This window comes from Typopeltis vanoorti, chromosome 11 (assembly GCF_054136105.1).
Source record: "Typopeltis vanoorti isolate ZY-2024b chromosome 11, IOZ_Tvanoo_1.0, whole genome shotgun sequence".
NCBI lineage: Eukaryota > Metazoa > Arthropoda > Arachnida > Uropygi > Thelyphonidae > Typopeltis > Typopeltis vanoorti.
The window spans coordinates 23,790,981-23,816,571 of NC_143559.1; the positions used below are offsets into that span (position 1 = coordinate 23,790,981).

General features: G+C 35.0%; 1 protein-coding gene across 2 annotated transcripts in view; it reads right to left on the minus strand.

Annotated features, from left to right (window-relative positions):
* The window catches only part of LOC150101378 (uncharacterized), a 40,983-nt gene extending 16,778 nt beyond the window's left edge, over window positions 1–24,205 (minus strand). Inside the window, exons 1-5 of one of the 2 annotated variants that reach the window (XM_090400585.1) lie at window positions 23,986–24,205; window positions 20,121–20,260; window positions 14,619–14,711; window positions 13,204–13,342; window positions 3,990–4,030 (exon numbers count right to left, since the gene is read on the minus strand). In XM_090400585.1, the coding sequence (XP_090256711.1) occupies window positions 3,990–4,030; window positions 13,204–13,342; window positions 14,619–14,711; window positions 20,121–20,260; window positions 23,986–24,022 (450 nt within the window). In that variant the 5' untranslated portion in view covers window positions 24,023–24,205. Of the gene's footprint in view, window positions 1–3,989; window positions 4,031–13,203; window positions 13,343–14,618; window positions 14,712–19,885; window positions 20,093–20,120; window positions 20,261–23,985 lie in introns of those variants that run through there. The other variant, XM_090400586.1, reaches the window with a different exon arrangement.
* Between the last annotated feature and the right edge of the window lie 1,386 nt (window positions 24,206–25,591).

Below are 25,591 nucleotides of genomic sequence, written 5' to 3' on the forward strand. Positions count from 1 at the left end.
ATCAGACCGTGGAAAAGAGGCATAGAAATTCGGAAGGTTTATCACAAATAGCACTTTTGTAATGTCGTAGGATACTAAGCTGAGATTGGCTGGGAGAAAGTCGATCCGTACCAAGAGACACAGCGGTAAGGTTATATCGTTATGTTAGAATTACATAAGGTGAACTGACATCAGCAGTGCATTTGATGAAAAGCTGGTTAAGAAAAGGTTGTCAGTGTTGTGCGAATGGTGAGGATTACTGGTATATTTTGGTAGGCAGACGAACGATTTGTGTTCGATCATTACTGAGAGCAAACAGCTCTGTTTCTCTTCAGTATTGTCTGTCACATTAGAGGAAAGCAAGCCAGTGTGAATTATAGACAGGAAGGCTCTAAGAAAGACTATTTCAATGTTTGGGTAACTGATCTGTGTGATCAGCTTTCCGGGATAAATTAAAAAAGGTCAGTGTAATCATCAGAATTAGGAAAACGGTAAAGGCATAAAAAAAGCAACAAAACGACGCAAGGAATTCTTTAGTCATATGATGGATTTCCAGGTCTGATAACATTTCATATGAGATATTCTTTGGTGGCACATGACAAACGTACATGTTCCGTCCCTGGAACATGCGTGATGTAATTGTGCAAATTCCAAGTGTAATGTCATAGGAGATGCCAGTTGAGGTTCAGTGATGAATAATAGATCGGGTTTGGAGGACTGTAAGTCGTAGGGCACATCTATGATGTTAGTATTGAGAATCAGAATGTTGATTTATGTAGAAGTTTTTTTCTTTTCTTTTTTTTTCAAATAGAATTTTGTTGTTTTGGATTTGTTTTTTCACTGTTAAATGAATAAAAAACCTATGAAATGTTCTAGCCAGTGTTTTTCGGGAACAAAAACGAATGCCATCCCCAATGTTTACTTTTTATATCATTCTGAAGTGTTTCATTAGTATAGGGACTAAGTTAAGGGGATAATAAATCCCTCATTATTTCAAAGCCGAATAAGAAACTCGAAGATCGAAATCTAAGAGTTTCATGCCGAAGAAGCTCGAGTTTCTTATTCGGCATTGAAATAATGAGGGATTTATTATCCACTTAACTTAATTTACGTCCCCGAAAAAATAGCCTCTTGGCACTTTATTGTAGTATGTGGACTGTTACTTTTCCAAAAAAACAATTTCCCACTCGCCTAAAACTAACTCACATTCACAGTAATTAAGAGGACTAGTCTTCTACTGATAAACGGTAAACTTGTATTTAAAAATATGAGGACGGTAAATAGAATATTTATAGCGTTTATTTCGAATTCATCTTGTTAATAGGTTTTGTGAAGAATTCAGTGGATGATTGCCTTTAATATTCTTATAAATGGTGAAAATTCGACCAAAGCGGTTGTTTACACGCACGCAGTGCACCAAATCTTAGTTGTCGTTTAAAATCTGAAATTAATGTAACATTTTAATTTAATATACAAATTTAGTTTTAAATGCAAAATAAATGTAAATTATTATATGTAAGAATATGGTTATTGCATTTTGATGGTTTTATTAGGCTACTTGGAGTTATGGCCGAAATAACTAGAGCAAATGTGTTATGTCTGTTAATTGAGTGTGCTTTTCTGGCCGATTTGGAATGAAAACCCCGAATTTTTGCATACCTTGCTACCCATGCATTAAACCAGTTATGTCAATTTCATTTGAAAATCCATGATAAAGTGCTTCGCGCCCTAGACGAGATTTGACCAAGGTCTTTTCAGACAGCTGGCATCATTGAAACAGAGATTTGGAGGCTCATTACGCAGCACACTGTTATAGTTTAATCTCTTGAAGAGATAAAATAGTGTTACGTGTCTTTTGCATGTGAATTAACATTTTTGATTAGTGAAAAGGCGGTATAAAGCATTCTTAGTCCCAAATCGATGAATTTGGCTCACAACATTATTAACCTAGTTAGTTAGTTAGGGAGGACAGAATATCTTACTCTAATGAGGAAATTAATAAAGCCATTCTTGTCTACAGGAAAAGGCTGTCTGTGTGTAGAATTAAGTTTAGCGGTATTTAGTATCATTATATTGCATTTCAAGAAGATCGATATCATTGCTGTGAGAGTTACTAGTTCAGAATGGAGTTTCTTCATCCAAAGATGCGTTAAAGTAGGCTGCGCTGATTACAAAGTCTTATCATATTTATATACTGCTGTGGTATTCTGAAAAGTATCTTTGCATCCTATAGGGCGTTTCGATGTATACTGTCATCTGTCTGTTTTTATAGTCCACAAATACTAAATGTAATTCTTTATCAAATTTATATTGATTTTATAGCAGTTGTTCGGAGAGTGAAAATACGATCCATCGTTTGACTTTCCCTTGCAGAAGCCACACTGATACTCTCCTGTAATGTTTGAATCTTATCTATTAATTTTTTTCAGATCAGCGTAGACAGTATTTTGTAGCAAGTGCCCAACAAGAGAGACGGATATACTTATAGAGTTACTAGTTATTATAGGGTCTCCTTTTTTCAAAATATAGGGCACACTATGACTATTCCAATCAACTGGAATTTCTTCTTTTTTGCCATTTCAATTTGATTATTTCATAAATCTCAGTTGTTAAAAGTGTTCCTCCAAATTTTAGAAGTTATGCCGTAATTTTATTTTTACCGACTGCCTTATTATTTTTGTGCTTTAATAAGATGAATACAGAAGATTTTGTTATAACAAAAAATGTAATTTGATCATTTTTCATAATTGAATTATAGGAACTTATACGCAACAATCTTGCTTTCTTGTGAAATTACAAGTGCGGTACGACTGAATGTTTTGTTGTTGTTGTTATTGTTAACATTCTCTGTATAGAATATTTATTCTATACAGAGAATGTTAACCTATTGCCAGGTATCCGATTGCCAGGCTTCATCTCTCATTGATACATGTGTAATGTGTATAATAATAAAATGTTCATACTCTGCGGTCCTATAATAATATTTTTACATAACAGTCAATTAAACACTAAAGATTTATCACTTTAAGGCGATATACAGGGTGTTCGGGATAAATTTGACATATTTATAATTAATTATATTTTTCCGTAAGTTACATGTATTAACACACACTTCTCTTCATTTAAAAGTTTAGACCCTTCTTCATTCATATACAAGATGTCAGAAAGGATGGATAGCTGGAACCCACCTGAATCATGGAAGAGAATAACTTGTATCATGATGATTCGTGCCCGCCATCAAAATAAGGATATTACGACTGCTGCCCAATGCTCCCTGAATACAGTAAAAACAATCAGGCATGAACTAGAGACTTGCAATGGTGACTACGAGGATGTAGCAAGAAGAAAGATCCCTAGCAGACGATCTGATTGCGTTCGTTCAGCAGAATTCCTCGCAACTCTGCAGGAACAAGTGTTGAAGAACCCTGGCATTGGAATTCGGGCTTTGTTCGTGGAGTTGCTAACTGTAGTCAAGCCCTGGATAACAAGGGTAGCCAATGGTAGGCCGTATGTATGGCAGCAGGATTCGGCCCCTTGCCACACCTCTGGGAAAAGTCAAAAATGGTTGTCTGAAAATTTCTACGACTTCACCAGTCCAAATGTTTGGCCTCCAAACTCCCCAGACCTTAACCCCATGGATTATTTTGTATGGGGCGCAGTTGAAAAAGACACCAATCGCACTTCCAGTAATACAAAAGCCCAGTTAATGGATAAAATTAAAACAGTTTTTGCGGCCCTTCCCAGGGAGACTGTAGCATCAGCTTGTTCGAGGTTCCGAAGCAGAATTGAAGCTGTGATCGATGCTAATGGTGGTTATTTTGAGTAAATCTTGTTGATAGTATTGTAATTAACTCTGCCTGTAATGTTTTTTTGTCAATTCATTAAATTTAATAGATACAAAGAAGATTTTCTTTTTCCTTACGAAACTGTCAAATTTATCCCGAACACCCTGTATATTGTAATGATTTCAAAAATAGCGCCATTCAACATTTTAAAATAATAATACTCACTGCTCTCATTGAACTTATGCCGGATATATTTACAATCGAACCTGTAATACAATTAAATATTTTTATTATATGAAAGACAATATCAAACTTCTTCAAGAAGTAACGACAGGATAATTATGAGATAATTTTGTTGTATTAAGAATCCCGATAAATTCAGTCACATGATGATGATATCGTTTAAAATCAGAGTTTTCTACAAATTGGAAAAATACTGGATTAAACTAGTTCTTAAGCCTATATTAAGAATGAATATCCTTGTTCGGTGGTTCATTATTAAAAAATTACCCATATCGCTATGACCGCAAGTCTCTTATTTTCGCAATTATGAAATCACAAGGAAAAAAAAGGAGGAATATGCAGTCACACTTTTTATAACTAATACTGCAATTTATTCTTAAGAAATCTGTTCTAATCTATTCCCTTCTCGTATCTATTCCTAAGAGAGAGACAATCTCTTTGTCTCTCTCTTAGGAATGAGAATTCCTAAGAGAGACAAATTTCTATTCTTTCTTAAGAATAGATATTATAGCTTAGTCTTAGTCATATAACTCTTTCTGCTAAAGCATTGATTTATATGTGACGTTAACTTGTGTGATGATGATGATATTGAGTACCAATAGATGAAGTGCAGTATCTGTTCTTGAATGCGAAACCTCAAATCACCAAAGATTTATTGACATTTTATTTCACTGTAATGCTCGTTCCTTCTTCAAAAAAATAATTTCACAATGGAATAGCGTTTCAGTCCATCTGTGATATCCATGATTGTCTGAAAGAGCATTTCAGCTTTTTCACTTTACGCACCGTCTCTTATCGAAGACTCTTCAAAGGACAAGACAACAACAACAACCTTCTCTTATCAAACTTTTTAGATATTTAAAACTTAAAAATTTGTATTTTTTTCACTATGAAGAGATATCCTAGCAGTGACAGGTGGGTTTGTGCTCATCTCCAAGATTGATTTACTGGTATTCATGGACAGAATCATCATCATCAACATTTAATTTCATAAAATTTCCGAAACGTAACTTCCGCGGGTGTACAGCATATACCATGAGAGTACTGCCTGAAATGTTTACATTATTACTAACTTTCTATTGACAATTTTCCTCAAGATTATTCTGTTATCTGCAAGTACTGTACTCCAATACTGCCATATCTTATATTTTGGTCTTCTAAGGTAGCGCTTCCCAAACCGTGGGCCGCGGTAGATATTTTTTTTATTTAAGACTAAGTAGATATTTTTTATCTTAAAAGAAACGTATTCGATTTTTATTATTTATTTATTATTTTATTTTATTATTTTTTATATTTTAATAGAAAAAATCACACATTGGTATTGGTTCACAAATTTTGCTTCTTGCGTATTTCGGCGCTTAATTAATATTAGTAAATATATGCTTATTCATATAAGTTTCATTTCAAAGGTATTGATAAGAAGCACACAAAAGCTTACAAAAGCAAACTCTTGCGCTCATTTAAAACGGCTAAGTTTTTCGCACTTTAAATGAATGTTTCATTGCTAGTGTACACAGGTGTGGCGATGCGCGGGAAAGAAATACGCTTGGTGTGTATGTTTTGTATTGAATATAAATACAATAAATATTATAATAATATATGTCTGTATTAAGATTTTTTCCCGATAGGGGGGCATGAAATCTTTTAATTTTTTCAAAGGGGACCTTGACATCCATAAGTTTGGGAAGCACTGTTCAAAGGCATTTCTTACTATATTAGTACACCTAGATCTTGATCTTCTTTTGAGTCTTTTTCCAGTCATCCTGACATCAACTTTGCTAATCTTCCCTCTTAGCAAAGTATTTGATGTCTCCCAATCTGTTTAAGTGAACATACTATCTCAAATTAGCTGTGTTCACACATTCCTGAATATTAACAATGTCAAGTTCTTTCGTTTTTTTTTGTTTTTTTTCATTTTAATACGGTCTTCCACTGATGAGATCTTTCATGACGAATTTTTTCTCAGAACTATCACATCTGTGGTCTCTATTCTTTGGTCAATTGCTTTTATTCTAACCCAAATTTCAGATCCATAAGTTAAAATTGGTTTGAACAGTGTCTTGTATATAGGTAGCTTGGTGTTTTGAATAATTTCTCTCTTTCTTCCATATAAATTTCATCGGTTGACTTTCTACCATACCATATTTGCTAATTCTGTCTATTTCTATTGCACTAAAATTGAGCCAAAATAGTTGAAATGTTTTAATTGTTTTGTTGGTTCTCCCTTCAGGATTCAGCTTATTGTTTTCAGAATTCCTGCCTATTTTCATGGTCTTTATCTTTTCATTGACCATTTTCTATTACATTTATTACAGAGGTTATTCAATTCTGTTGAAGAACCCTACAAGCTTGTAACGGACTTATCTAGGAGTGTAGCATTATTTGTTTAGATTGTTTCTGAAATGCAAATTGTTTTACTGTTCTATTATCCCATTTTATTTTGTGTTGCTCTGTCATTTCTTCTTCAGAATATATAATGCGATAGGCCTCACTCCTAGAATTGCCTCTTCCCTTTAATTTAATAGTTTTGCCTCTTTCCTATAATTTCACAGTTATTTTATTTTTTTCCATTAAATAATTCATGAAATTGCCATTGTCCAATTTTTAGCTTGTTTTCCGTTTCTTCCCTTTTCTACTCTTATTAATGTTCTTACTTTCCAAGCAATTTGGATTCACGATTGACACTTGGCAACAACCAGAGAAGAGTTTTCTGAAGTTCCGTTCTTCACATTCAAGAACGGAACTCATCTCTTCTATCAAGAACTTCTGTTTTTTCCTTTGATTCTTAATGTAGTAGTTACTCATTGTTTTGTGCTTCCTATCTTAACCGAGCTGTGATTACCTGATATTGTTCAACATAAAGTTGGGACTGGCACCACATGAAACAGGTCTTATTCTGAGATCTCTGTGGATAAGTGTCCGCTCACTCCTGTAAAACGGTAGTACTTTTCCAAGGCATTTTTGCAAAAAAAAAAAAAAATATATATATATATATATATATATATATATAATACTATAATAATAATAATAATAATAAATACAGGGTGGTTCAGAATTCCACGTACAAACTTTGAGGGGAAGTAGAGAATATCAACCATATTCACATAGGAAAGCATGTCCGGAAGCGCCACCCGAAAGTGATAGGTAGCGCTGTTCGCCAGCGCTCCAGGTGAGAAATTGGGGCTTCCTCATTCAAGCTTTCGACGTCGTACGAAGAATATGCGTTGTTTTACGAACGCTGAGATGGCAGAAATGCACCTCGTTTACCATATTACGTAGTTCTTACGTCTAATAAAGTTTTTTCACACTTACTGCCTTGTGTTATTTCTGTATCTTCGTGTCCTTGTTAGTACCTTCCGCTGGTGTTTCCGGTCATGCTTTCCTGTGTGAATATGGTTGATTTTGATGTTCTCTACCTCCCTCAAAGTTTGTATGTGGAATTTTGAACCACCCTGTATATATATATATATATACAGGGTGTTCGGGATAAATTTGACATATTTATAATTAATTATATTTTTCCGTAAGTTACATGTATTAACACACACTTCTCTTCATTTAAAAGTTTGGACCCTTCTTCATTCATATACAAGATGTTAGAAAGGATGGATAGCTGGAACCCACCTGAATCATGGAAGAGAATAACTTGTATCATGATGATTCGTGCCCGCCATCAAAATAAGGATATTACGACTGCTGCCCAATGCTCCCTGAATACAGTAAAAACAATCAGGCATGAACTAGAGACTTGCAATGGTGACTACGAGGATGTAGCAAGAAGAAAGATCCCTAGCAGACGATCTGATTGCGTTCGTACAGCAGAATTCCTCGCAAATCTGCAGGAACAGGTGTTGAAGAACCCTGGCATTGGAATTCGGGCTTTGTTCGTGGAGTTGCTAACTGTAGTCAAGCCCTGGATAACAAGGGTAGCCAATGGTAGGCCGTATGTATGGCAGCAGGATTCGGCCCCTTGCCACACCTCTGGGAAAAGTCAAAAATGGTTGTCTGAAAATTTCTACGACTTCACCAGTCCAAATGTTTGGCCTCCAAACTCCCCAGACCTTAACCCCATGGATTATTTTGTATGGGGCGCAGTTGAAAAAGTCACCAATCGCACTTCCAGTAATACAAAAGCCCAGTTAATGGATAAAATTAGAACAGTTTTTGCGGCCCTTCCCAGGGAGACTGTAGCATCAGCTTGTTCGAGGTTCCGAAGCAGAATTGAAGCTGTGATCGATGCTAATGGTGGTTATTTTGAGTAAATCTTGTTGATAGTATTTTAATTAACTCTGCCTGTAATGTTTTTTTGTCAATTCATTAAATTTAATAGATACAAAGAAGATTTTCTTTTTCCTTACGAAACTGTCAAATTTATCCCGAACACCCTGTATATATATATATAATTTTTTGAAGCCCTGGAAAAGTATTACCGTTTTACCGGAGTGATCGGGTGCGCGCGCACACACACACACACACACACACATACAGGGTGAAAAAAGATGGACTCAATTTTGTAAGTCGAAATTGAGTCCATCTTTTTGAATCAACCTGTATACATACTTAGCTACTCTACTATAAATATAGGACACAAATGTTGCCGATATACATGCATATATGATATGTATGGTTACTGACGGGTCAAGGATTATATGCAATGCCGCTGTAGGATGTTTCTATCCATCCAATTCTCGTCCGTCAAGACAGGTGTGATCCCCCCTAATTAAGGGTTTTTAAGCCGTGAATGCTGCCAGTTTGCCATTCCTTTGCCTAATCTCCTAAAGTAAGTATTTATGCCTGTAGATCTGTGTGTGTGTGTGTGTGTGTGTGTGTGTGTGTGTGTGTGTGTGTGTGTGTGTGTGTGTGTGTGTGTGTGTGTGTGTGTGTGTGTGTGTGTGTGTGTGTGTGTGTGTGTGTTCATGGGGCCCGTTTGCCTGTACGAAAAACCCGAGTTTTTGGGAGAGAAAACCCTCCACTCCTGTATAACTCATCATTTGATTGAAAACACCTGATAATGGTTGCTCACGGGATATGAACGCGGGCCTTTTCAACTAAATGGCTCGTCTATACCAACTGAGGTACAGAAGCTCGTACAATATTTAGTAAACCAATATGAGTATTTTTCGTATTCTTTGAATTTGAGTATCTTTATGTTGGAAAGTCTTCATGAAGCATTTTTATATTATATTATGTGTAAAGTGTTTTGAGTTTAAAGCGAGTAGTTTTGCTTAATTCCAGCAAAACTAATTCAATAAGTCTATTTCATTGTTATTTTGTTGCATTCAACTGTAAGATTGAAAAATTGTATTAGAAGAAAGGAGTTACAGCTTTATTCGTTAATATGCACATACCTACTACAGAAAATTCGATTTTCAGATTACCATAAGCCAAACAAGACGTCAAAAACGGATCGAAGCAGATTTGCCTGAAATAAAAATTATTTATTTACTTATTAGTAGAAAGGCTGGTTTATGCCAGATTAGCATTTGAAGGACTGATGAGACTCAGGAATAATCAGTTAGCCAATAGTCCTACAGAAAAGAATTCTGCGGGACTGTTCTGTCCTATCTCGTAGAATTCTCCTGAAGAGACTAATCTTGTCTTCTACAGAATCATTATCTTTGAGAGTAATCCTGTCTTCTACAGCTAATTTTTTATAAAACTGTTGTATCGCATTGCGATCATATATCATGGTGAAATTATACAAAATATGCTTCCATCACTGCTAAAAGGTACAGATGCTAAAAGTGCTTTTTCATATAGATTGCAAATATGTACAATGGCACCTTGGACGTTGAGCAGCAGAAAACTTCAGGCATTGAACATCAGATCGAAACGGAGAAGGATCGAGTCAAGGAAACAGAGCAGGTTGTGTCTGTTTATAGAAAATAACAGAAAAGTACAAAGATATCTTTAAAAAAGCGGTGACAAGGGCGGTCTGTGAGATGATCCATTAGTAACTTAGACCTTAAGGTTACAGTGAACCAATTCCCATCAAAAGTCAAGCCATCTAAATACAGAAGGCATTTCCTTGTAATAATGATGAGACAAAATATTGTTTCCATTTCTGAAAGTGAGTGTTCGAGATTTCTTAGTGTCTCAAGTCACTGGATCAGAATCGAATTAGCATTATAAAAAGCAAAACTTCCCAAGTGCTTGATGAACTTGTAAATAATATCCTTTGGTCTGACCTCACCTTGGCGAATTCGGAGGATGATACTGATTCCTCACTAACACGGCAGTCATTCGATATTCTGTATGGAAACGTGGTGCGAGCTGTCCCTAAAATCAATATCAGGACATAATTGCAGAGTGCTTAGTCTCATCATAACCGTTTTAGGATGGAAATGAGTTTTACATGGAAGGTAAATTTCATAGTTTGCTGTGCACTCTGTGTATTGGAAGTCTGAAGCAACTTGACAAAAAAGTTCACTATATGATCTCTGTATAGGATTTCTGGATTACATAATCTTACATCCATGGGAGTTACATAAAAGTGTTTTTTTTCCTTTCAACTTTATCCTCATGGTAGATAAAAATAGATGGCGTAAACTGACAAATAATCTTATAATTTAACTGAGACAGAGAAACTGTCTTTTATAAATACCTTTGAAAATAATTTTTATCCACTGCATGAAATTTATGCAATGATCCCGTATAATTTCTACCCTCCTGTGTAATGTCTGCATTGTGTAAGAAATGTAAAAGAAAATGAATAGTCACCTTATGAAGGAATTTTATAACGGTAGTGAAGTTTACACTAAAATAAGTTTGATGTGTAACATTCAGATCATCTGCTGATACAGGGAGGCGAATGAGCAAAAAAGGGGAAATTGGAGTTTAGAGAGGTATCCGACATTATTCCTTAAGTATAACTGCAGTCTTCCTGTTTTTAAGGTCAGTGGTACGCACTAACAGTCGTAAATGCGTTATACGTTAGTATTAAAACAAACCGTGGGTGGGATAAGGATTACATAATCTGGAAACTTTGTAGTAGAAATCAAACATGGAATACATTCGTGGCACTTCAGACCTCTGATAAGCGAGGTAGTCATCGCACACTTAGCGACGACCTCTATTTGCGACCTACAGACGTTTGCTTACACACACACACACACACACACACACACACACACACACACACACACACAGTACTATATGGAGCTGCAGCCTGTTGGCTCTGAATTCAGATTTTCTCGATCGGAAAGTAAATACGTTATCTACTCGGTCAAGGACAGCATTGGATGAAGTGATATTGAAAGATTGAAATATTTCAGCAGATAAAAGTGGCAAATGGAAAGTGATTATTATGAGGAAGTTCAATTATAGAAAAATTGATCACTTACGAAAGGGAATTTCAGCAGTAAAAATTAGCAAGTAAGGAGTAACTCCTACTTGCTAATTTTTATTGCTGAAATTCACTTTCATCTTTTTAAATCTGTCCTTCCCCATTTCATCAAATGTTGAAGATGAAATGTATCCGCACATTTGTAAACAAGAAATGGCACACAGTGAATGAAATCCGTTTCATGTTCAAAAAGCATCATTTAACACAATATGTGGATGAGGGTGGATGGGAGGTGGTTAAACAGATGATTGTTACATTCAGTAATTAGAATATTAGGAATTCCAAAAAAGAACTAGCAGAACTATGACAGATGCAGACTTTTGGAAACATATCATGGCGTGAGGAACTTGCTACTAAAGAGAATAATAGTGCTTAAAAGTTGGTAAAGTATGTTGGACTGCATCACAACAGTTAAATGGGTAAATACAAGGGTTTAACGATGCTATTTATAAATAAAATTTCATGGGAGCAGAATAGAGAGAAAATACTTTGGAGGAGGGGGAAAGAAATTAGTCAGCAATCGCATGTTGAATATAAAGTACAGTCTACGGAAGTGAAAAGTATGGTAAGAAAGACGGGATTAGAATATGAAACATGACAGCAGCGCAACTGATCAAAATTCTATTTAATTTTTTAGTTTATGTATTAAATAAAAGATTTGATGACTACTGAGAAATGACTATAGTTCCTAGAAATGATAGTTGTGCAAGTAAGGTAGAAATATTGAGTTACTATTATGCAAATAAAAATATGTTGATATCGAGAGAAAGTGAACGAAGATAAAGAAGAAGCTGAAGTATTTGTTATATTGTGTACATGTAATTAAACTTATTAAGTGTTTTATTTTTTATTTTTGCACTTGGCAAGTTCAATATTTTATCATTCTTTTGTTATAGAATATATATGCATTCTTAGTCAATATCTTTGAGCATCTCAAGAGCTATTTGAACGAATTAGTTCTAATGCACTGATTTTCTCATATAACAATAAAAACAGATACCCTCAAGGGTTAGTCATGTTTTCAAAAATATCCTTGCACTGAGCGGCTGTGGCTGGAAGAATAGAAACACTCTTTAAAGCTGTTATGCAAGAAAACTGCGTGTACAAGCTAAAGCGTGTCCGATGTATCAACTCTTAATGTTTGTAAATTAACCATACTTGAAAAACAAAAAGCAGGCACGATTGTTTTTCCCAATCTCTTTGTATATGAGTTCATTCCAAAATAAGCAACTAGAGATTCAAAGATATCTGATCACAAATGAGAACCTCAACAGTCTATTTCCTAATTAAAGTTCTTCACGATTAATCAGTGCGCCTATTTTCAGACCGCTGCTCCTCTATTACACGAGTGTTGTAATACTACAAAAGTACAATTAAGTAACAGTTACAATTTCATTGTTTTTAATCGTAATAACAAAAATGCTCATAACAAAATGTTCCAAATACGAACACACACACACTCGCGCACACACACACACGCACACACACACCTTTAATTACTTAAAGTGTTTTTTTTTCTTATTTTAATTGATAAAGGTCTTAAGGAGAAATAATGGATTTTGTTTGAATTCAGAATTGCAAAATACATCAGAATCACTTAAAGTAACTTCATTACAAAACAATATTAATTTGTTGACCAGTATAGTTAAAATTAGATTATACGATGGCTATTACAGTCTTCACATAATATGTACACAAATTGTATAAATTCTGAGTTTAATGTAATTTAGTTATATTCTTGCTATTTTGTCACAAACTAATTGTATACTGAACAAATCTTGGCAAATTAGAATTATAAGCATAGAGTTTTTTTAATAATGTTTATAGCGAAAAACAACTCCCATTTCTTACCTTTTGTCTTTGCCAAATGCGGAATAGATAGTTTGATCAGCTGGAACACTGAGCGCATGTTTACTTTCATCACTTTATCATATTCCTCCATACTTGTATCTTCAATTGGTTTCATAGCAAATGCTCCCGCATTGTTTACCTTTAACAAGCATGAGTATTCCGTTAGTAACGAATATGAAGCTCTTATAAACATAATTCATATAATCAAAGCAAGGGAAGTGTTTTACGGCCTTTATTTTTTCGGTTAAGAGTAATACCGAATGTAATAAAGTATACGAGTTAATAAGATGTGTACTTAACTAATAATGCTTACATTAATTATCTGCAGAAATCGGTTATTTTTAAAATTTATTACGACTTGCAATTCTGTTTCAGTGTTATCAGTTGCTATCTTTGAGCATACTGTCTTTCTATATAGTATGAGTTTCTTTTGTTTTATTGACTAAGGCGAATATGATAATTTTTGTTGACAACAACAGCTTGCTTGCAGTAGGCATAAATAAAACCCTGCATTCTATTCTCCATGATGTGAGGAGCAATTTCTCGGAATAAAAATGCTTTTTCAGTTGAGGCTGGCTTAGCGGGTGTTATTTCAAATCTGAAAAATTTGAAAGGATTTTGCTCTCTGAGCTCATACAGCAAATTTCATTAAAATCTCTCTATAAGAGTTTCTCTTGTAGAGTATGCTTCTTCTTTGTTACAGCGAAGATGAACTGTGCTGCACCTTACACTGAAGACTTAGTTAATCCTATCCGCATAGTCTTCATTCGTGTTAGTTGAGTGTGTTTCTCTGGCTGGTTTGCCTGTTTTGTGGGATGAAAAGCCAAGTTTCCTAGGGGAAAAACCCTGCCACCCTATGAAAATGGCTAACTCACTTTCACTTGTATCACCCCGATAAAGTAAAAATATTTGTGCTCTTCATGGGATTCGAACCAAGGTCTTTGCTAGGTTCCAATTTAATCTATAAAGGGGTAAGGTTTTCCTGCATTTTAATAGCCTAGAACCATGTGAAGAATGATCCTATAATTGACCTTGTAGAATTCATCAATCTTCTGTTTATTACATTTAACAATCAATGCCTATGTAAACTCTGTCTGAATGTAGGGAAATCCACGTTGATTAATCCGGTTGATCTTTTGCACAAAGACTGCTGTTTTGAATATGTATGGAAGGATACACGCAATTTACAGACAGAATAAACTGGGCGGCTTATATCCTTCATTGCTTCGCCCGTAAATCTAAACCAAATGCATAAACAAATTAGTCCGGTGGTTTTGGTTGTTTCTTCCATAATTCTGATCGTCCTCTCCCATTCCAACCAAACTTGCTCCTGTTTCTTTAAATGTGTATCCAGTGATTACTGAATAAATGTATTAAAGAAAAAATTGTTGTAGTACCAAAATGCGTGAACTTACCAAAACATCCAGTTTGCCAAATTTTTCAATCGTCTTTTCCATGATGTTTTTCACATCTTCTTCTCGTTCTAGTTCTCCCTGTATTAAACAAATCTGAAAAATACATTTAGTTGAAATATGTATCGGTATTTAGAATTTGTGCTCGAAAATTAATTCACGTAATCATCAATTTAGATCACTTAAATATGTTTAAACACAATATACGACATATCATGAAATATAATTCTTCTTTTGCTATATTGATTCCACGCTATAGCAGTCCTTGTGTGGGCAAGTGGTTAAGGAAAGAGAGAGAGAGAGAGAGAGAGAAGGAATCCGTTAACAAGTGTATTTGAAAGTAGAGTGCTGTATTCATTAGAAGGAACTGGGGAAGACCCTTCCCTAATGTTGAAGGAAGGAGGGAAGATGATAAGTTGTATCGTATATAGTTCGCAGTATACGGATCGTCGACCAGTGGCTGATCTTTTTCCTAAACGATTAAAGGAAAGCCGAGGAATGATAGCGGTCATTTCCTTGGAGCAATGCCTTTGACAGGACCGATGTTTATTTTCTGCCAAACCAACATTAACTTCGTAAATTAGCATAGCAATAATATTTCAGGACAGCGTTGTTACAATTCAATAAATAAATGAAATTGTAAAAGAAATTTTGTACTAGTTCAACGTACTGAAAAATGTGCACAACACTATCCTCGAATGGTTTCTGACATCATTGTGATGCTAATTTGCTGAGTTAATGTCGTTAATTAATATAGGTACTTTTGTTTTTTGAACAGCCTTTTTTGATTTTTTTTCAGTGAATGCAGTCACCTTTTCAAGAAAACTGTTCATATATTTCTTCTTTTGCCTTAACTAGCAACAGCTTTGCTCAAAACGTTTCCACTGGAAATTGAAAAGTTGATAATGAATGTTAGGTTTTTTATGTTTTATAAATTTTATGTTTTATAAGTCAAGAACCCGAATAAACAACTCACAGACGTGAGTTGTTTATTCGGGTTCTTGACTTAAAAATACAGGCAGAAGTTTTTATTGGCAGTGATATGTCAGATGTTTTTGTGCACCAGTGTCGATGTATTATCTTAGTTTTAAGATAATACATCGACACCAGTGGCTGAGATGGTACTGCAATTTCTGTAGTAAAGGATATTATCATCAGAGACAATTACCATATTTTTCGGACGATAAGACCCACCCCAATTCATGAGACGACTTTTAGAAAAAATATTTTATTATATAAAGATATTTACAAATTCTTACTTAATTTTTTTTTATTGTTACAATCATCTGTATTAGCAATATTCAGTTCATCTTCATTCTCGGTACTATCACTCGTCCTGTTAATGTCACCGTTCGTATCATCTTCGGTACCATCTATCGCATTACTTATCCCGCATTTCTTAAATGACTTTATAATCGTCTCTTCTTTCACAGCTTTCCATGAATTATTCACCCAGGTACATACTTCTGAAATTGTTGGCCGTTTCATACGTCCTGTTGCTGTAACATCGTGATTTGGCTTTGCCATCCATTTGTTCCAATCTTCCCGAATAAAATGTTTGAGTGGTTTGTTAATAGATCCACCCAAGGGTTGTAATTGACTTGTAAGGCCTCCAGAAATGACAGCTAATTCTGTGTTCATTTCTTTTAGAAGCTTCTTCGTTGATTCTGTTTTATGCGCTCTGAATTGATCCCACACTAACATCGCAGACTTTTTAATCAACGCACCTGGAAGTTTTGCCCATATCTTTTGTATCCATAATTTCATTCCTGTTTCGTCCATCCAGCCTTTATCTTGAACGTGGATAATAATGCCACGAGGAATTTCATCTCTGGGTAACGTTTTTCTCTTGAAGATTAACATCAAGGCGTAGTTTTGTTCCGTCCGCGCAACAAGCTAAAACTACAGTGTAGGGAGTCTTTTGATATTGATATTTGAATTTTGATATCTATTGATTTCGTGCCTTTTGAATCTACTGTCCGATTTGTAGGAACATCAAAAAAAGAGACACTTCATCCATGTTCGCAATTTGATTAAGCTCAAAGTTAAATTTCCTTCTCGCTGATATGACAAATCTATGGAATTCTATAATTTTAGCTTCATAGTCAGCCGGCATTTTTTGGGATAGAGTGGTTTTTGTACGCATGCATAACCCGTGTCTTTTCATAAATCTAAAGCACCAAGACGGTGATCCGATAAAATCTAAAATTCCATTAGCAGTTGCCCATCGTTTCGCTTCAAAAATTATCATTATTTTCATAGAAACAGATGTTCCCATGTTTCGATGATTTGTTACCGAATTTTTCATTTGTACTTCTAATTCTGGCCATTTCTCTAGGTGCGAACGGAATGTTTTCTTGTGTTTACATAGCAGATTTAATTGTTCCTCTTGTTTTCTCCACGCACGAACCATTTTTTCTGTTGGTGGTGGACCAAAATGTCTTTCTGCTGCTCTGTTTCCATATTGTTTTGCATAATTTATCACATTTAATTTATAACTCATGTTATATGAAAGTCGTTTTTGTTTTACACTCATTTTTTCCAATTTTAAGATAAACATTTTAACGACTTATCAAATAATTCAAATGAACCGTACAAAAGCGCATATGTTTGCACACTAATGACTATTGACGCTCAAAATCGGTGATTCACCCACATGCAGCGAGAATAACTTAGGTACCTACCTTCAGTGGCGTACTTACTAATTTTATTAACATATTGCGCCAGTAATTGAACTTCGCTAACAGCTTCGGTACAATGTAAGGTTCGTATCTTAATGTTACCTTCGGACCATAAGACGCATCTCATTTTTCAGTCGATTTTTCTCTGTAAAAAGGTGCTTCTTATGGTCCGAAAAATATAGTAATTTGTTTAACCGCAGTTTTTATAATAAATTTTCATTATATGGACAAACTGTCCTGAAAACGAATTATCAGAGAAAAACTTTCGTGAATATGTCTATTGAGAAATGTATCAACTTTTACGTTCCTATTTTGGTACTACATACAATCGTTCGATTCTTATAGATTAGCGCAAAGAAAGTTCTTTGAGTTTGCAAGTATAGTGTATTAAGAACGGTCTTCATACACTATATCCTAGAATCTAAATTTATTTAAATATAGATTTAATTCGAGTCACTTAAACGAAAAGTTATATAACTAGGAAAAGACTTCATTGCTTTCTAAAAATGCGGCTGGGCGTTTGTCCTAATGTTCCAACCTCATCTTCTCGTGGGGTATTCCGTTAGTACATATTCATCTGAAACTCAACCAATGAGCATGTGCTCATGTGATATTGAACCACTGAGAGCATCCTAGCAGTTTAGGATTTATTCGATCAAATTGAATTTTCTATTTGCTTAAACCAAAAGACAATGAAGATATAACATGATAAAATATCATACCAGCCGGACATTAGCCGGTTAAACGAGACCCCTAGCGTTTTCTGTGGGAAACTAGGGCAACAGTAAAAAGGAGAACTGGAAGAAACTCAAATTCCACCTCAACAGAATTCTAGATAGGTGCCATCTTTAGTTTTCATGTCATAAAAACTGAAGAGAAAGATATTCTGGATATCAAGATTCATTACTTCCAAAGATTGTTAAATGAAACAAGAAGTGATAGAACAGTGCTAGAAAATATTCAGTATTAACGCAGTCAGAGTACATATCAATATTTGAGGTGGAACAAAGAACATCAAAAACCTGTAATGTGAAATGGAAACTGGAGTATTTGTTATTCGACCAGAAATGCTGAAATGTTGGTATAAAAGTTGCTTTTCAGCTGCTGCACTTCACTGCATAATTCTGATGGAATAGTCATCTGTCTTCTCGGGACAATTCATCGCGGGGACAATTCATCACAAGAAAAATTCATCGCGCGAACTATTGATCGCTGAAAAAATTCGCTGAAAATGTTATTTGCTAGAAAACTGAAATGAATTGCATTTATACCGATATATAAAAAGTAAATGCAGTACAAGATAAATTTCACAAAATATAATTTTATTATGTATGTATATATTAGTCCTGGCGGTTAGCCGAGTGGTTGGTTGCTTCACAACATATGCCTGTGAAAGGAGTATCCTGGGTTCGATCCCGTCGCTGACGTGAGGAGTGTAGGATCTTTCTCAGACATAGCCAAGTTAGCCGGTCTTGGGCGAGGACTGCTAGGTTTTTTTCCCTAGTTTATGTGGGGTTTTTCCTCCTGCAGGCAATCAAACCAAGCCTGAGAACATAACGCTTTTACAGAAATAGGATACACTGGGAGGCATAGGGCCAACTACTTTATCCTCGTATAACGGTTGCGGTTATAATTTTGTAAATATTAATATTCCTTCAACATAATCTATAGTATCAAAGTAAGAAAGAATATTTATACCATTTTAAGACGAAACAGAAAATAGGAAACTCACCAATCAATAAAATATCACTTTCACTGTATAAGAATAAAAAAAATTATGAAAATCTAAATAAATAATACATAGATCTATCCCTGTTTTACATTTACGGTGGAAGAGAGAGCGAGCAAGACAGAGAGAAACAGCAGTCCAATGTAGTATTTTAGTCTAAATAAAAAAACATACAGTAAGTTATTCTTGATTTTTGATTAATTTTTAATTACAAATGAATATCGTTCTGACAATACCATGATAAAATATTATGGGAGATATATATCCGGTTTTGTTATTGAGTTTATTGTGTTGTGTAATTTTGTATGCAAAATGTAAAAAGATTATGTATTTGTTTGGAGAATATTATAGTTACTAGAACTACTTTCTTGTTTTTATCCAGAGTTAAAATAAGAGGAAGAGTATTAAAGTAAGAGTTGAAATATATGATCCAGGTGGTCAGTTTCATAAATTAAGAAGTTAATAATGAGCAGCATACCAATAAACAGATAACTTACTCAATTTAAATTCAGTATAGTAAAAATGAAAATATTGTATTATAGTAATGGGCAAGATAGAATCCCATCTAGAGCTATGGTGTTTCTTCCACTGATCTAGTGGATACACGGATTCTGTTTAACGAACCGAAAGAGATATCTCAATTAAGGCACGCATATATCGCATTGTGTCTATTAAGTGATTTTTAGCTTTGCTCCATCACTCAGTAGGTGAGACGAGAGCCATCGGTTTGGCTTGGTTGGAATTATGGACAAGTCTCAAAGCCAACCAGGATCATGAGTCAAGTATATTATAGATAGCCTTCCTGAAGAGATGAAGAAACATCAATAGCTGCTTGCGTCATTAGTTGTACGTTAACTCACCTTCAGCAGGAAAGTGTCTTTCGTCCTAGACGGGGTTCGAATCCAAGTCAAGGAGAATTGAGACAGCGAATGCCTTTGCATTCGCTGTCTCGATTTGCCACGGCGAAGTAGAGGAAGAATCAAAATGTGGCGAATGGTTTCGTGATGCAGTTGGAATGTTGCAATTTTTACGCATAATCAAGAAACAAAATTTAACTTAAACTGGAGTATGTTATACTGTTATTCAGATACAAACTTTATCTTCAGTGAGTCCAGCTTGTTTACATTCCTCAGCTGTTGTTTTCAATCTATCAACATTACGTCCAGTGAGAGACAGCCAGCTTCCTAATGACGCAAAATGAACAGCTGTCCCCGCTCCGATTCCTGATGAAGCACCTGAAATAAGAACGAAGTATACTGAAACTTATTTCTATAAACCAGAACTAGTTCTGTTCTTTAAAATTATTTAATTTATGAAAAATTTCTGAAATATGAATAAAACGAGTTGAAACGGAAAATATCCACCAGGCAGTTTCACCTCAACACAATCTGTGACTCTTTGTCCCAGATTGCATTAGACATGATCAGAAGGTCCCTGCGCAACTCGATATCACAGATATTCTCCAGGTAGTTCTGTGCAGTGCCTTCCTTCAAACTTCAGTTCTCTGAAGATCTATAACTCCTAACAAACACCGGCAAAATATCCTCTAAAGTTTTCCGGCTCATGTTGACATAAAACGTTTTTTTTTTTTGCTGAAGTTTCAGTCTCAGAATCAATGCATGCGGTAACCGATGCATGGATGCCATTTCTGCATATTGGTCCAGCCCTTCAAATTTAAACGAATTTGCAGTTCTCTGTTTATTTCGACAGCGTCAGTTTGAGTATTTAACCTGCTAAAACCGCTAATGTGATATTTCTCATAAGAAGGTTGTCCTTTTATTTTTTTTTCCGTGTAGCTCTAAGTTGTAAAATTGCGAGCACTAAATTAATTCGTTTAAAATTCACAAATCTCTCAAAAAAATCCGTTATCATTTGCACGAATTCCAGTGACTGTACTGTCTGGACAGTAGACATTAAAGAAATATGCCTCTGCAACTTACTGACGTCAGCGTCAGTTCGCCCATACGGCTCAAGCTAAAAGTAACTAATCAGAGCATATTAAGTGGGAATGGGCTCGAGGAGTTGAGACACTGGAGAAATTACTTATGGAATAAATTAATGAGGAGTTGAGACACTGGAGAAATTGCTTAAAAAAGTGACAAGTATGATTTGTGATATAATTTGTTTTTTCTAATACGTTCAAAAATTACTGACTGTAAATTAGAAACTTTGAAAGCAAACATTTTCTGCACGCAGCTATTAGGCCGGTGCGTTTCCTTTTTGACCGGTGCGCGCGCGCATGCGCTCAGCTTAGAGGGAACATTGATCACCAGCCTACCTCAGTTACAATCTACTTCTTCCTTTTTTCCGAAGTGTTTTGCCCTCTGTTAACTGTTTTCAGAAGTCCAGTTTCGTTCTTTCTACGTGCGTCCGTGGGCGTGTGAGAAAAAAAAAAAAGCAGCGGTATCCAGAATTCTCAGCTTTCTAATGATGATACTGTTCTTCAAAATGCTACTCAGTCCTCCTCAGTGCAATAAAAATCAAGACTTCATCTTGCAAGAGGTTTGGTATGCATTCATGAAAAACTAGAGATAGACCATGACAGTACTCGCTAGTACATTTGACCAGATTGCTTTCGTTATTTGATTTGTTTAATTTTCATTCGTTGTATTATTTCCTTGCTTAGCGTGATATGTTTACCTTCGATATTTTTTTTACTTTTGTAATATAAGTAGGCTCCTGACGGTTTGTGCCTGTCGGCACACTAACTTAGTAGACTTCTAAGTTAATAATTTATTTTATGCTTCTTCACTTCATGTGGGCATGAAACCAGCAATCCGATGAACGTGTTCAAAACCACATACACCTGAGTTTCTCAAGAGTTATATAGTTGAAGTAGATTCTGGATAAAGATAATTAATATTAAAGTATACTAAATTTTACGAATATTAAGTTTAATAAATTTGCCAGTACAAATGCTTGGATTATACGATTGGTGCCAAAATCCACATGTACAACATCTTCTTGCCATTATCCTGAAACCTAACTTTATTCAATCTCGCCAGCCAGAGCGAAGTGCCTTTTGTACCTGCAATGGTTCGATTAAAACGAATCTAAGAAAGGATCAATAAATTTTATAATGCTTCAAAATATTAAGTTTGAAAAATACAACTAGAGTACGGAAATAGCTTCCATACTGAATGACTTAAAAATAACTCATAATAATGCTTATTCATTTTGCGACGCCCAACTTACAATCAGAGAAATCGATTCTTATGGAGAAAAAACCGCAAAGTATGTTATGTTTTAATTAGTAATATGCGAATAATTCCAAGTTTATTATTTTTAAGTTATCATTAATAATGGTATAAATAAATATTTTTCAAATGCGTAAAGAAAATATCCTTAGCTCACCCATCACACGAAAGTACTATAGGTGAAAAAAGTTTTTGGTGAGAGCCACATTAAAAAAAAAAAAAAAGAAAAAAGATCTACCTTAATGGATATTTCTTCTTTATCGGTAGCATTATATTTAATGTTTATATCTGTTCTTCAGATCATTCCGGTAAGAAAATGAAAAGTATACGTGTGATATCTTCTTTCACTACGCGTTATTCCCGCTTCCTATGCTGGTCCTCGTGTTACTTAGATGCGACTTTTTGTTAGTACCACTCCCAATCGACCTGTCGCCTGATCTGCCGCTGGAGGGGGAGGGGAGGGGATATTTTTGGCTGTAGAGGCGTATGTTCACGGGGCCGGTTTTTCTGGCGGAAAAAACCCTACTGCCCACTCCCAAGACCGGCTAACTTGGCTATGCCTGAGGAAGATCCTCAAGTTCCTCACGTCTTCGACGGGAATAGAACCTGAGACACTCCTTCCCCAGGCATATGGTTGCGAAGCGCAAAGCCACTAGGCTGTTCAATATAATAAGTAATATTAACACATACCATTTGGATTACAGGACCATAGGTTTTAATACACATATATATACAAAATCGTCTACTAGTTTCGCTAGCTGTGACTAGCAATTCCAAGTCAGTTACATCTAGCGAAACTAGTAGACTATTTTGTATATATGTGTAAAACTCCCCAACCGGCCACGACGTCTATAGACGTCCAGATAAATCTGGATACGAAGCTCTAAAACCCATTGAATAACATGGATAAGAAGTGCAATTTGGTGTCACTATTTCATCCACATTGGCCGGTAGGGAGGTAACCTAATTACCAAAGAGTATATGTTAATCTTTAAAAAAAAAGACCAAATATAACTTTCATCATAATAAATAATATTTAAATTATTTAAGCATGAGAAGCTGCAAGTTCGAAACGCAAAAGTTTGAAGATTTTCAGTTTGGGCATGAGAACGACATCAAGAGGGGGAGGATTATGAAACTTTTGAAGTAGCTTAAATGTTAAGTTTCAGAAGGGGAATATTTGAAAGAGGGAGATAAAATGCGGTCGATCACTTGCATTACATCTATCATTCAGAATTATTCAACACATATCTTTGAATGATCTCGGGAACCAGTCCAGAGAACGTGAAATATTTTGAGTTAATATTGGAACAATTAGAAAAATTAGAATTATTGAATATTTCAAGATATTTAGACAAAATAAGAATATCTGGATTATTTTCATTTGATTATGCCTTTCGCTTGCGTTACAGAAAGAAGTCAAAAAAAAAGTATTGTAATAAAGTGTCAAAAATTAACAAGCTTATTTTAGTGATGGAACTACTCTATTTTCCAACCAAAGGCCAATATTAGATTTCATTACTAGAGGGTGGCCCATAAGTCATGGAGCATGCCGTAGAATGGGCCCGTCTTTGTGAAGCAACTGCATAAGTTATTTTTAACATCAGAATTTTTTTATTAATTATGAAAATGGTGTTAGCATCCCAGACCAGATTCTAGCTTGGGTCAATACCAACGTTGTTATGGACGTTTTCGAGGACATTTTATTACTATTCAAAATTCAGGATGAATAATTAATTATGAAAAAAGAAATATATTCTTACCTGTAATCAAAACAACTTTGCCTTTTAGATCTGACATGGAGGATGCAGTAGGCAGTTCTGTTTGTATTCGTGAGGTGAGACTGTACTCTGTTATTTCAAAAATTACTCGTGCTACACTTCATATGTTTCTCCACGTCAGGAACGGTCGTGACAGTACTTCAGACACAGCCAAGTTATCGTGTAATTGATAAAACTGTTAGCAATGTTTATACAAGAGTTGTGGCTCATCTCTGACCTGCCCGATAAGTCCGATCATGCTAGCAAAAACTTCGTAAATAGTAGTCAAGTGTTTCTCATGGAGCTGGTTTTCTTTTTTACGGAACAAATCAAAGTCTGGATGGTTCGTGATAGGCCTGTTATATAAACAGAAGCAAGCCTTTTATATAAGCAGAAGCAGAAACCGTTTTCTTTCAAAGGTTATGAATGAGGTGGTTGACCTAACGATGATACCTACAGTCAGTGCTGACCTGCCCAGAAACACCAGTAAAACTAGTATTTTCTTCAACCCCCTCTCGTCCACTCATTCTGCTTCGTCTTGGATTTGTATCACAGGGGATTTACAAGCTACAGGATCATCCTAACATTTCTATCAGTAAACCGAAATGTTAGCACCAACAGATTCTCGAATGAGTGGTACGAAAATCTCAGTACTCTAATGTAGAAACGATCAACTAGAAGAGTAAGTGTAGGAAATAAACCTGACGTCCGAATTCGGGTGTTCATAACTCTAGACATCGTTTTCCGTAGATTTAATAGAATAACAATAAGTTGAATTACTAGGAAGTTACTAAGTTGTTCTTGAATCATCTCTAACACCCAACATGTCAGATCTTTGTAAGTACTAAAATTACAAAAATCTGTCTCTTAATAAAGTGTACCATATCAGTGTACATATCTAGTTTTTGAAGTATTTAGTGAGACTACATTGAAAAAGCATAAAGAGTTGAAAGGACTCCTTGTTCATATAATTTTTTTAAAATTTTTTCCTACGAATAATAATCACTGGGTCTGTTTACTTTTCATGATTTTATAGGTTTTTAAGTTGATAGTTGTGACATCAACATTTAATATTTCGACACTTTGCACGATCATCCTTTTTTTAATAAATCTATAATGTGCGAGAATATTTTAGCGCTGAAACATTTGATAATCTTTTTCTCATTCTCAGTTAAAAATTGTTTTTTAATTATTGTCAGTTTATTTCTTTACTGCAAATCGTTTAAGTTTACCTTCACTATTATAATATTCTCCTCGTTTCTGCATTCATTTTTCAATATGGTTGTAATTAAAGAATTCCCCTGCACCCTTTTAACAGTTGTTTCGCATTTTATGAAGGAAAATGAAACGTTTGCTCTCCAAACTCAGTTGTCTTTTTGCTTCACTCACTTTCATCTTGTTCTGAAAGTGACGAACAACTTCAAGGCAAGATTTTTCTCTTCCTCCACACACCATTCATGCTTGTGCTTTTTACTTGCTTTCCGTATTTTGAAAAAACAAAGTTTCGTTTCTATAATGAATATGCTCCTTTAATAAATAAATAGTTTTACGAAACATATTTTGTACAGGCTCACATCAAATGCGTTACACGTTTTTTAATTTTTCCTCC